The sequence below is a fragment of the Macaca fascicularis genome, chromosome 8, assembly GCF_037993035.2.
Source record: "Macaca fascicularis isolate 582-1 chromosome 8, T2T-MFA8v1.1".
Taxonomy (NCBI): domain Eukaryota; kingdom Metazoa; phylum Chordata; class Mammalia; order Primates; family Cercopithecidae; genus Macaca; species Macaca fascicularis.
This window is the reverse complement of record NC_088382.1, coordinates 119,131,601-119,144,879: the sequence shown is the minus strand read 5'-3', so window position 1 is coordinate 119,144,879 and position 13,279 is coordinate 119,131,601. Positions and strand designations below refer to the sequence as shown.

The 13,279-nt window shown below is 40.4% G+C and overlaps 1 protein-coding gene across 21 annotated transcripts in view; it reads left to right on the top strand.

Moving 5' to 3' along the window:
• The window catches only part of SYBU (syntabulin), a 116,676-nt gene that overhangs the window by 97,017 nt on the left and 6,380 nt on the right, over nucleotides 1–13,279 (top strand). For 20 of the 21 annotated variants that reach the window (XM_073999313.1, XM_045398601.3, XM_073999309.1 and 17 more), the window contains one exon: nucleotides 7,704–7,806. In XM_073999313.1, the coding sequence (XP_073855414.1) occupies nucleotides 7,704–7,806 (103 nt within the window). Of the gene's footprint in view, nucleotides 1–7,703; nucleotides 7,807–12,818; nucleotides 13,014–13,279 lie in introns of those variants that run through there. The other variant, XM_073999314.1, reaches the window with a different exon arrangement.

The window sequence follows — 13,279 nt, the reverse complement described above, 5'->3', positions numbered from 1 at the left end:
CCAGACAGGAGGGCAGGCATCTCATTTTGGTAAACACTGGATAAATGCTTCTCCTTAAATAGAAGCAGCAGGCTTTCCAGCTAGTTCTTTTAAAGGGGCAGAAATTCAATTCACTTCAGTAAATTTGACAAGAAATCAAAGATAAGTAACATGTTCAAGTCTGGAAAATACTTCAGGGAGGATTTGCTCTGTTTTTACTGGGTCCCCAAGATAATGAGCTAGGATGAAATTTATGACCACAGTGGATGTAACCTTTCCCAGCCCCGTTGGGTGAAACGCAGTGGGGGGAGGGCTGCCCGTTGGACATGCCTGCTACTGGAGTGGTTCCTGAGCTGAGTCAGTGTGGGAGATGATGAATGCCTGTGTGTGGTTCCTTTGATGCTGTGAAACATGTCTGCCATGGAAAATCCAGGTTGGCACTGATGGAATAACCCCAATGCAGCGTATGCTGGATTGTGAAATGTTTTTCTCTGCTGAATGGCGTTTGACATGTTCAACTGCACACTGGTTGGCCCCTCCTCTTTTACAACAGGATTATGAGGACTTTGAACCATGAACCAACTGTTAAGTATCCTACTAGCTTTGCAAACCAACATTTGTGTATGTGAGCTTGGCTGGAACTGGCCCAGTTTCAAACAACCTGTGCCTTATGTACATTCCATCTTTCCCTCCAGTCCTCTGATAATGTATTCACTCCAGGAAAGTGTTCCTGGAGAGCCGTGAGGGTACAGATCATTCTGTAAATTAAATTCTTCTCTCCTGTGCAGTTTGTCCATGAATTTCTTCCTCATCCTTTCGCTGGCCTGTCTTCGTTTCTGCTCACTCATTGTTCACATCGCACTGAAGAAAGCTCTTGCAATTTGACAGGACTTGGAGAGAAAGTCCAGGCACTTTTTTACGTTTGGAGCTCTCTTCCTCACAATATGGTTCATGGACCACCTGCTGCACAATCAGCTATCGTAATTATCAAAAATGCAGATGCCTGGCTCACCCTCCTCCCAGATCTTCTGAACTGGAATTTTTGTGAGAGTTTCCCAGAAATCTGCACTATTATTAAACTTCACAGATAATCTTCATGCACAGTTAGGTTTAGGGACCACTGCATTATTAATAATAATTTTAAAATTTGTATTTATGAGTGTGTCAAGCACTTTCTATGCGTTAACTCAATTTATTTTCACAGCAACCCAATGGGATGGGAATCATTATCTTTGCACTTAAAACAGGACCTGACACATGGCAGGTGCTCAATAACTTTTTGCTAAATAAATAATAAATTAACCTTTTAAAATGTATGTGTATACATATATAAGTAAGGCTTAGATAAGTTAAGAAAACTTGGTCAAGATATACAACTAGTGACAGGTGGAGCTGGGCTTTATAGCTACTTCTTGTCAGAAACTTTCACTTCCCCTTGTTTATTGGTTTCTTTACACCCTCTTTGCTTATCATTTCTCTCATTCGCTCTTCTTGTTCAGCAGATGGGTTGCCTGTATTTCTGCTTAGACAGGTAGCTGAGCCAGTCCAAGGTATAGGAGTGAACTGGGTGGCGTTGCCTCTGACCCTCTTGGCCTCCTTAAGGCCTCCTCCCTTTCTCAGACCTTCCAAGCTACCTAACTCAGGAGACTGGGCCCTGCGAAGATAAGAACTAGAGTAAATCTACTCATATTTCCCTGGGACTTTCTGAAGGCAGAGTTCTAAACCACAAGAGACTCTAGAACTTTTGGAGGCATCCATGGGGAGTCTCTTTTAGAATCAGGATCTTTGGAGACGTGCTTTTGTACACACACACACACACACCCCCATGGTACACACACACACACACCCTATGGTACACACACAGAAAGAGAATTAAAAAACAGAAACATGCTCTTTGCTGAACAATGGCAAAAGGAAAATCACCTTTTACAAAAAGTAATTTAAAAATGTATGAGTAGAAAAAAGCATTTCCTATTGTAGTTCTTTTTAAGAGATAGATGTAATCAAGACCTTTCTTGAGAAGCCTTCTTCTGGCCTTTGGGCCACTGTACCAGTAGTTTCAGCTAAAATGGTACTATTGAGGGCTTGCTATATGCCAGGCATTGTTCTCATTTCTTTGCATGTGTCATCTGAATTTCCACAATCTTTTAGCAATACTTAATATTAATAACTTCATCCCTATTTTATAGATGAGGATACTAAGGCAGAGAGAGGGTAAATTCATTCCTCAAGGCACCACAGAGAGCAAGTAGAGGAGCCAAGATTCAAACCCAGGTGTCTCAACTCCAGAACTCTCTTAATACTACATAATATGGTGTGACTACTCTTATTATAAAAAGATTTTCCTTAAGAAATTTATACTTTTAAAGGGAAAAAATGGATTGTTCATATGTCAGTGAACTCCTATATATATTTTATAATATGAATAATGTGCACATGGTTAGAGAAGCCAAATGGCTCAGAAAGATAACAAAATGAAAATAAGAGTCTCTTTATATCCACACTTTCCTGTTCCCAAGAGACACCGCTATTAACAGATCATTTTATACCTCAAGAAAAATGTTCTGTGCCTATAGCAGGTTACATATTATCTAAAGATTTATTTACAAAAAAAAAAAAGCAGATTTGCAGTACCCACTTTTCTGCATCTTGTTTTTCTCATCTAATAACAGGTATTTGATATCTTTTGACTTCGACACACCCAGGATCATGTCACTCCTTTTCACAATGGCAGAGTATTCTCTTAGGCTGTTGCTATACCACCTGATTTAACCAGTCACTATTGATGGACAACTAGGTTGCCTTTTTGGGTCCTTATGTGCAGAATAAATTCCTAGCAGTACAGTTTTCCTTTTTATGCATGTAGCATAGTTCACACTCTTACTAACTCTGTTTTTACAAACCCTTAACAGGGTTGGCATTATCAGACTCTTTCGCCTATCAGATAGATGGAAAATGTCTCCTTACTTTCATTTATATTTTTAGTGACGTTGATAGATTATATGACTTTTCATGTGTATCAGTCATTTCTTTTTCTTTTTCTTTCATCTACCTATTATGTCCTTGGCCCATTTTTTTGTTAGGTTTTATTTTTCTAATTTTATGAGCTTTTGGTAAATTAAAGAGATTAACTTTTTATCATGTGTTGTAAATATTTTTTCAGTGTATCTATTTGGCTTTGACCTTGCTATTTTCCCATAAGCAGTTTTATAAGTTTGAACTTCTTTTGTGTTTAGCTGTTTGTGTGTGTGTATGTGTGTGTATGATTTTAAGTATATGGCAGTTCCATCAATTGAGCATCAATCAGAATGAAGAAAACTATTTTCTGAAACTACGATATAAATGGAAATTACATTTACAATTTTTCAAGAATATTTTTATTCTCAAATTTTAAAAAACCTGTATATGTATCTTATCAATGTATTGATCATTTAACTAAATATTCCCTTTCTGAGATAAATACCTATACAGGGTTTAGGAAAGTAATTTTGCAAAAACTAAAACAAAAACTCTGTTTAGGCTGTAAGCATTTCTTGGATTCCTTGGCTGGGCCCCCCAAGCCTTAGCAGCTAAGAGTCAGTTCTAATGAATGTACTTTAGAGCAGCTTCTTTTAATAGTATCTTTTATAATTGCATGTGTCCACTGCTTCTGCTGCTCCTTAATAGCTGTGCTTGGCTTCAGTGAAAATGGTTCCTCTCTCCTCCCTGGAGACCTGTAAATTTAAAAATCTGTGTATTTTGGGGGGATGGGTGGAGAAGGAGGATAGGAGAGAAGGGGTGGGAACTAGGTGGGTTTATTTTATTTTATTTTATTTTTTTTACTGCCTCTATTTGAGGTGGTCCAACGTGAATTAATTTGATAGCTTTGCAGTGATAAAGGATAAGAGAGGGTTTGGGGTTACTTAAATCAGTGTTTTAGAATGGCTTAATACCGCTTAGTAGATCTCAGGATTGCTCTATACTGTGGTGTTCTGATGTATGAGGACTGCTCCATATCTTGAAAACAGGAAAAATTAATAATGTCCTAAGAGACCAGATTACAGGCAGTGCTTTAAAAATAAGTCAGTTAGCTATCGGTTTGGACACGTATTCTTTTTGTTTTCATTTTTTTCTTCCTTTTCTAATTCCCTGGCGTTAGCATACATGCACAGAACGCTTAATTATCCTAACGTTATAAATAAAAGGAATATCTCTCAAAACAGTTCAGCAGTGCTATGAAACAAAAAACTGCCAGAACTTCTGGAGGTCACTGGGCATAGCTTCTTTAGAGTTGGAAAAATGCCTTCTGCAGCAGGATGCTTAGTCACTAAATGTTTGGCATCAGAGCATTATCTTAAAGGTCACCAAATTCATCCTGTCTGTTCAGTCCTGGAATAACACTCCACTAACCTGGCAGCTGATCGAAAACAATATTGATGAGGAACAAAGACTGTTAATGAGGATGACATCCATTGTTTCCAAGAAACCCATGAAGCAGGCGCTATGAGTATCATCTTTGTTTAACCAATTAGGAAACTGGGACACAGAGAAGTGAAGTAACTTGGCTAAAACTTTCCACCTAATACGGGTTAGGGGCAGGCTTTGAATCCAGGCTTCCTAGCTGAGGTCCTATGTTTTTTCTTTTTGTCTGTTTGTTTGTTTGTTTTTGTTTTGTTTTGTTTTTTGAGATGGAGTCTTGCTCTGTCACCCAGGCTGGAGTGCAGTGGCATCATCTTGGCTCACTGTAACCTCGGACTCCCTGGTTCAAGTGATTCTCCTGCCTCAGCTTCCCAAGTAGCTAGGATTACAGGTGCTCACCACCACGCCCAGCTAATTTTTGTATTTTTAGTAGAAACGAGGTTTTGCCAGCCTGGGCGACAGAGCGAGACTCCGTCTCAAAAAAAAAAAAAAAAAAGAAACGAGGTTTCGCCATGTTGGCCAGGCTGGTTTCAATCTCCTGACCTCAGGTGATCCGCCCACCTTGGCCTCCCAAAGTGCTGGGATTGCAAGCGTAAGCCACCATGCCCAGTCGAGGTTCTATGTTTTTAGGTTAGGTACTCTGTGCATGATTTTAATAACCCAAAAGAGCACTGAAAACAATATATTAGTTGCATACACTGTTTAAAGGAAATGAATAAAGAATGCCTCTCCTTCCTTGTATCTTTGTTGCCAGCTAATCGATAAATGGGGGTGCGGTGATTAGGTCTCCAGCTTTTCTCTTAGTTATTTTGCTTAGTATTGAAGGAAGTATATCAGATGATGTATTACATTTAGCTTTCCTGTGTATCCTTTAAAAAGCGTTCACTGATTTTTACACTGCATTAACCAGTTTGTGTTTTTTAAATTCATAAACTGAAATAGTTGTGAAGTAGTATATTCATTTTTCACTATCGTGCTATTCAAATAGTCCTGAATACAGCTGCAGGGACCCGATTGTGCCTTCTAATCTCTTTCAGATGTACAGAAAGTAAGAGAGGAAAGTGCTGAAACAAAGTGACCTTAGGCCCTGCAAATACATAAAAGTCAATATATTGAGTTCCAGTAGCAATAAAATGTAGAACAAAGTTGTCCTTTTAGTTCACAGAACGTAATTACCACAGATCAGAAGCACCATGGGGTAACAATGGATTTTCCACAATTATCTGTTCCTGTTCTAGAATTTCTGCTTTTAGGCAAGCAGTTCAATTATAATCGATGGACTTTTGTGAAAGGAATGAAAGCTGAGTGTTTCAGAGGAATAATTGCACATTAGAAAATAATATCTTAAACCTGATGGCTGTAACCACAGGATCTATTTTTGAAAATTGCCTACCTTTATCATTGGATAACAAACGTGATAATTTACTAGCAAACAAAGCTGGCTGAGTTAGGCTGTCAGGAATCTCATGTTGCTGGACTCCATTACCAATCATGAATCCTTGAGATTGAACTACTACAGTTTAACCAGTGCATTCCTTAGAGTCAACTGATGAAGTTTGGGAAGCTTCTAGGAGCTCATTACATCATTAGACAAAGTCTGTGCAATCCAGAAGAAATAGCTGGTCTCAGTTCTGATAAACTGCCATGCTAATCTTCCCAGAATTCTGCTGGGAGCCAGGAGTCACTGCTGTCATCTGGCTAATGGGTCATTCTCGGTCTCTTTCCTAGAGACCTGGACTTCCTAGAGGCTGGGGTTCCTGAGAGCTCCTGGAAACCAGGGAAAGGATGTTTTTTTTTCTCTCTACCTTGTGATTACCTACCTTCCTCTCTAGCAAAACTAATAAAGCCCATCAGAGAGCGAAATCTGTTCCCCAGCAGGCCAAAGTCTGGCCACATCTTGTACCTGTGGTTCGTGTTGGCCTGTTAGGGAGATGGTAATGTAGAGTTTCTCTAAGAACTTCTCCTGTTCCGCTGCTTCTTCCTACTGCCTTTCTGAGGGTAAAGCATAGTATGGGAGAAGTAGTATGAAGATTTGGTCCTGGACAGAATTTATCACCTACAAACTTCAGGCAAATCAGCTTCAGTTTTCTCAATAGTAAAAGAGTGAGATTAATGTCTATTTTACAAAGATGTCAAGAATAAATAATATATAGCATAGAAAGCATCGTGAATAGGGCCTGAGACCTAGTAAACATTCAATAAATAGTCATTATTATGATAATTATTGTTCACTGCTTGTTAGAAAATCAAGGATTTAGGCTATTCATATTTTCTTCAGCCCAGAAATGTGAGCTGGCTCTGGGTTCTAGACCAGAAGAGGCACAAATTGTGTTGTAGGAGTTGAGCAACAAGGTCAGATTAAACTGTATACCTAGACTTATTTTTCAAAAGCACATGGTACTTCACGTTTTTAAAAAATTCTTTTTCTTCTTCTCATTGTTCTAGCTTGCCTCTTCCACATCCTTTCACTTCCCCAGGCAGTGTATGAGAATGTTTCCATTATCACTCTTTTAGAACTACATATTTTTGTTAGGATTAATTTATATAAATTATTTTACTGCACAGCATGTTTCTATTATAATTACACACCCAACTGTAGTCTGTACTCAAAGTATCATGTGATCTTTGCAAACTAATGAACATCCCTACCTGTAATCCCACTCTGAAGCTAAAATTCCAAGTTTCAGTGGAATTTACAGGTCCTATCACTGTTAAATTTCTGCTTTTCTGTTAAGGATCTATTCCTTAAAGAAAAACCAAAACTGCAGTCAGAGAAAGTCAGTTTACAGATAGTGCCAGTGCAGGCAGTCTGGGAGCCCAGGCTTTTCTCTTTCCTGACTGCCTCTCACTGGTTAACTGTCTCCAAACCTAACGTGCCAAATTGAAGTATGACTAGCTGACTACAGAAACCCAAAGATAAACTCTCTTGGAAAAACTGCTCTTGGACTGATCAGTATTTACTTTTTCTTTTTCTTTTGCTTGAAGTAGGGTGAGCCCGTTGTTGTGGAGTGAGAGCCTCACACACGGGAGAACAGTGCATTTCTTGACTCGCTTGGGTCACTGTTGACAGTGTCTGCAGGAAGACCGGCCTCTATATGAAACCAGCCTTACTGTGCATCTTAGCTGTATTTATGAAATGATGTCCTTGTGCTGGGCCTTCTCTTGACTGCTTTGAGGAAAACTCTGTGAGCCTGGAAACTCTGGGATCTTGGCACTTGCCAATAGTGTGCAAATGCAGGGAGCAGGGACCTGGAAGGCAGGGAACTGGCCAGCGTGTTCTCCGGTTTCCTTTCCCTCACGCTTCTCTCTCCCCTGTTGTTTTTCAGGCAGTGAAGCTGATTTTAGCTCCTCGAGCAGCACAGGCAGCATTTCCGCTCCTGAGGTCCATATGTCGACTGCGGGGAGCAAGCGGTCTTCTTCTTCACGCAAGTAGGCACCGTCTCCTGCTCTGTAATTAATACGCTTTACACAGGTGACTCACCTGCACCTATGCGTCCGTAGAACTACCCACATTACTGTTCGTTCATATTTTATTATTCAGTTAGGCTTTTTGTTTTGTTTTTTTTACAGTGATTTTTAAATTGGTAGTTTTTCCTACCTTGCCTACTGTGGTCACATGGCTCACCTGTGTTTAGCCATCCATGGCTGTCTTCCATCCAACCCTTGACTCTATGCTCACTCCTCTTTCTGTCCCTTCTCTCTTTCCCTCACTCACCTGTGTACTCATCTGCATAGGAAGCTAGTGTTCTTCCACTTCCCTCCCAACCCCCTCTCTGTGAATCTATGAGTCTCTTAGCTGTGAAGTCTCTGACTTCACCTTTTTTTCCTCTAGCTGGGCTTCCATTTTTAACCTCTGTGAAGGAAGCAGCTACTCCCTGACCACTCCCAACATTTACCTGGGGAAGGAGTGAAAAAAGTGTAGTAAAGTTCATAGGCATGGTGGCCACCCCATAGAGCACACTAGCTGGGTGTGTGGGCTCTGAAGCCAGGCTGCCTTGGCTCAAATGCCAGCACCAACTCCAGGCTGTGTGGCTCTGAGCAAGTTGTTTAACCGTTCCATGCCTCATTTGCCTCATCTGTGAAATAGCCCTACCCACCTCAGAGCGTTTATTGTTAAGATTAAACAAGTTAATATAAGTAAAATGCTGAGTCAGAGCATGGAGCATAGCAAACATCAACCAATGCTCTCCATTGATATTATTTGAATTGGTGGAGAGGACTGTGAGAACACGGGAGCCACTATTCACATTCAGTGGGAGGGATTGCAAGCCCCAGGATTCTGTGCTTGCCACCAGTGGCTTTGTTTATTCGTTTAACAATTATTTATTGAGCATCTACTGTGAGGAAACAAAACTCCACAAAATTATATTCATTGTAGTAGGACAAGAAGGACAATAAATTGAAAAATAATATAATTATTTTAAAAACACTCAGGGGAAGGAGATAGAGAGTAATGTGGTTTGTGATATATTTTAGCTTGGCAGGTCCTAGGATACCTCAGTGATGAACTGAGCTCTGAGCAGAGACTTAAAGGAAGCTATGGAGGGAGCCACGGAACATGAGGGGACCTGGCTTCTGACTTTGTCACGTCACTTGATTCTCCTGGGCCACGGTGTCCAAAAGACAGTTGGACTGTGTGACTTTTTAAGGTTTCTTCCTGGAGAAAATCTATTTAGTTTCCAAAAGCCTACCTTTCCAGGACTCATCAAGCAAATATTTTCTATTTCTCTTGGGTGAGCCGAAGATTTAGCTGATGTTTATAAGGTGACCTGAGACCCCCCAGGGCACAGTTTTATCATTAAAAATACAGCTGAAGCCAGACAAACCTGTAATGAAAGAGTGAAGTCCACAGTAAAAAAGCACAATTGCTCTATCCCCAGCCCCACCCACCACCCCCATTTTGGCAATAAAGTGCCTCTGGGATTATAGGACATGAATGTAAACATTCTGTGTACATCAGATGTGGCTTGCTCTGAGAACAAGCCATTTATACAACCCATTCAAGAAATTATGACATACACCTGGAACAAAGTATCAAACAATATAGAAAGGCTAAAAGAAAAAAGGAAGGCCTGTAGATGAAGCCAATTTAAATGTTTCAAAGGAATTTGTGTTTGTGGTTAAATTCCAAGGTTGTGTCAATAATACAGAGTGACTAAGAGAAAATATTCTAGTCTAGAATTCATGCTTTCTTTAAGTGATCAAAATTTGATATGTTGAACATAAAATAGCCAAATATAATTATATGCAAATCAGATGAATGCTTATATTAGTATCCGTTATAGCCAAGCAATAATAGACTTCAAAGGTTTAACAAAAATTAATAGATGGAAAATTGAAAAATGGCAGTGTTCTATCTATTATCCTCAGTTTTTAAAAATCTCGGCCAGGTGCAGTGGCTCGCACCTATAATCCCAGTGCTTTTAGGAGGCCGAGGCGGGTGGATCAATTGAGCTCAGGAGTTCAAGACCAGCCTGGCCAATATGGTGAAACCCTGTCTCTACTAAAAATACAAAAAAAAAAAAAAAAAATTAGCCCGGCATGTAGGTTGGTGCCTGTTATCCCAGCTACTCGGAAGGTTGAGGCAGGAGAATTGCTTGAACCTGAGAGGCAGAGGTTGTAGTGAGCCAAGATAGCACCACTGCACTCTAGTCCTGGGCAACAGAGCAAGCCTCTGTTTCAAATAAATAAATAAATAAATAAAGTAAATAAATAAAAGAATCTCACTGAGGCACAGAGTACCATTGGTAGATTTTGGTCATGGACTATCTCAGGCATTTCACGTAAATTTTGTGTTCCGGAGGGCCATGCATGGGTGGGCAGCTCCTCAAGAGTAGCCGGCTATCCCTGCCAAACTCTAGTAGTTTGTGATCCTTTCAGTTGGCTGCTTCCCCATGTAGAGAATGAATTTTCTCTGTGGAGAATTAGCTCCCTGAAGGAAGGCTAACAGGAAGATTGGTCAGTCGTTGGGAAATGAGAGGAATAGGTGGAGTTGGTGAGAATATTTTTGACAAGTTATTTTTAAAACAAAATTTTAAAGGCGTACAGATCATCTTGTCTCATAGAAGGGCAACTCTGCTGATATTGCTAAGGAATTGTCTTTCTTAACTAAAACACGAATCTGTTTGGAAGATAAAAATGAGACAGAAAAAGAAAACTCTTGGGATTTGGAGTCAGACAGACCTGGGATTGAGGTTAACCTCCATTATTTATCAGGTGTATGACCCCAAGCCTTAGTTTCCTGTTTTGGGATATGGGATAATAATAGCATCTTACCTCACTGCGTTAAATGAGATGATATATGTGAGTGCTTGACATGATGCCCAAAACTCAGTGAAAGCGTTGGTAAAAGGTGGTTTTTGTCAGTAGGGGTGAAAGTAATACTAAGAGACGTGGTACTGTTGCTGTTGCTGCTGCTACTGGTGGTGGTGGTTATGGTGGTAATCATGGTGGTGGTGATTATATTAGTCTGCTAGGGCTGCATAACCCAGCACCATAGACTGGATGGCCTAAACAACAGAAATGTATTTACTCACAGTTCTGGAAATGGGAAGTCTGACACCAAGATGTCTGTTGGCTTCTTCTGAGGCTCCTCTCCTTGGCTTGTAGTGGCCATCTTCTCCCTGTGTCTCTACATCATCTTCCTTCTGTTTATGTCTGTTCAAATTCCTTCTTTGTATAAGGACACCAGTTAAACTGGATTAGGGTCCACTCTAACTGCCTCATTTTAACTTAGTCACTTTTTTAAAGCCCCGTTATTCTGTGGTACTGGGAGTTAGGGCTTCAACATACCAATTTGCAGGGGGTGACACAGTTCAACCCTAGATCATGGTGATGATGGTGGTGATGATGATGGTGATAACAATGATATTACCTGAAGTCCAGAGCCATGGTCAGGGAATCGAAATTCACCTGAGTCACTCATGAGGTTTCTTCTACACTCCTCTGTCTCTGACCTTCTAGTTACATATTCAGGTTTGTAGAAGGGTTCAAGGTCAGCAGAATTTTCTCTCCTTTTTGTGGACTGTGTTTTTCTTGTCCACCAGACCAAAGGATCTGGGATGGGCTGAAGAGGACAGCAGTGGGTTTGCCGGTTCATGGCCATGACAAACATGGAATCTCAGTGTCTCCTTTGAAAATGTTTCCTATCAATGCCTATAATGAGTTTGCACCTATATATGTTAGCATTTGAACTACTAAATGAAGAGAACTGATATTTTTAAGCATGTTGCTTCTTTTTAAAAAGTTAGCTCTTACAAGCTGTCTGATAATTTATTTCCTGATCAATATTCAGAAAGCACCCGAAACAGTGCTAGGGTCACAGAAGGTCCTCAGTGGCAGTTAACTCGTAATAAAATTCCCCAGGTCAAAATATGGGACAGCTCTTTACATTCCCGCCTAACATGTAATAGCTAATCGTCCATATTTCTCATAATCAGATTAAGAACTAGTCTGGTTGATGCCAGACTTAGAATTGAAGTGTAGAAAAGAAAATGCACACCAGGGTACATGTTCCTTTCAGCTACTCATGAAGTTCTTTCTACTATGGGCTGCTGAAGTTGGTTTTGTCACAAAGCCATCAGCCCATCTGTTCCATATAAAGTGTCCTCACGAAGAGAAGAGCGGCATTCATTTGGATGATTTCAAAAGGAAAGAACTTTAACTTTAGAACTGGGTTACGTTTTATTTATGTATGGTTTGCAAGGTTGACAGCCAGTTGAAATTATATTTTATTGTAAATAAGTAATCATGGTTTCGAAGCCAAGTATACCCACACGCACACTTGCATTCACATTTACACACATTTCTCATTAAGATGTCAGTTGGATACAGCTGTAATTAAAATTGCAAAGAAAGGATTGTCAGAAAGCAGTACTACTATATGAAAGCTATCTTGTTTTCTCTTTTTTTTTTGCCATCAAGTAATATTCCTGACATAGAATTTTTATCCTGTTTAAGTAATTTCAACATTCTCAAGATGCTTCCTTACACTAGTGGGTGTCAAATCTCTGTAACAGGATTAACGGTGAAGTTTGAACAAGTTTATCATCTAATAATACTCTACAGTTGAGTCACCCTTAATAGCTTGTGGAATGTACTCACATGCATTCTTTGATTTGATTTTCACATCAATTCTGTGAGGAAGGTAGGAAAGGTGTGTGTGTGTGGGGGTGTGTGTGTGTGTTTTGATCTCCATGTTAAGTGGCTTACTTGCCTAAGTTCCTACTAAGTGGCAGTGCCAGTGACTCACACCTGGTTTATTTATTTAGCAGTCCTTTAGGGAACACTTACCATGTATCAAAAGTAGGAGGGTAGAAAGAACAGGCTGTTCCTGCCCTCAAGGATGCCCTAGGCTAGCAGGAAGGACAAATAAGTATGCAGTTGTGATGCCATGTGATAAGTCCAATGGTAGAAATTTGCACAGAGTTTTAGAGAGCATTAAGGAGTGCCCCTACACTGGCCTAGGAAAGGAAGAATATAGAGAAGGCTCTTTAGAGTAGGTTCCCATCAGTCTCAAAGTAGGAAATATCCTGGTATCCAGGGGCTTAGGGAAGGGAGCAAGAGAACATTCTAAGCAGAGGAGATTATGAGTTCAAAAACCTAAGGATGGTCAAGCATGGATCCTTCAGGAAACTGTAAGTCATTTGGAATGCTGTAGTACAGAGGGAGGAGGGAGGAGTGGTGGAGGATGGGGTTGGGTGGAGTGGTGGGATTAGACCTTGTGAACCATCTTAAGGAGGCTGGCCTTTGTTCTGGGGGCAGTGGGGAACCATGGCAAGGCTTTGAGGAGGACATTGAATCAGACTCCGTTTTGAAAGGCCACTCCAGCCACAAGCCAACCTTCTACTGGAGGGAGCAAAGCAAGAGGCAGGAGACCCAAGATGGGGCTGTTACAGTATTT